General features: G+C 39.0%; 1 pseudogene across 1 annotated transcript in view; it reads right to left on the bottom strand.

Moving 5' to 3' along the window:
- The window catches only part of TEOVI_000125300:pseudogene, a 1,331-nt pseudogene extending 1,313 nt beyond the window's left edge, over positions 1 to 18 (bottom strand). Inside the window, exon 1 of the mRNA in view lies at positions 1 to 18. This exon is cut by the window's left edge and continues 3 nt beyond it. Coding sequence covers positions 1 to 18 — 18 coding nt within the window.
- Between the last annotated feature and the right edge of the window lie 241 nt (positions 19 to 259).

The raw sequence follows: 259 nt of genomic DNA, 5'->3' as shown, positions 1-259 counted from the left end.
AAGAAAAGCTTTGTCCATTGTTGAAAACCTGTTTTCTTCGTTAGAATTCACACTGGTTTGTTTTTTAGTCCCAAGCCGCTGCCGGCGGAGTGGCTAGAAGTTGTCGAATGTCTTGCGTTATTTAGATATTGCTGGGATCCATGTTCAATTTTGTTGTCGATTTTACGTGGAAAAAACGTGAATTGCTAGGAATCTACTATGTTTTTCGCCAGTTTTTACAGAATAAACGTTTCAAAACACTGCTCATTGCCAGTATTCC

The sequence above is a fragment of the Trypanosoma equiperdum genome, assembly GCF_001457755.1.
Source record: "Trypanosoma equiperdum strain OVI genome assembly, contig: ctg_334, whole genome shotgun sequence".
Taxonomy (NCBI): domain Eukaryota; phylum Euglenozoa; class Kinetoplastea; order Trypanosomatida; family Trypanosomatidae; genus Trypanosoma; species Trypanosoma equiperdum.
This window is presented reverse-complemented; position numbering and strand designations above follow the sequence as displayed.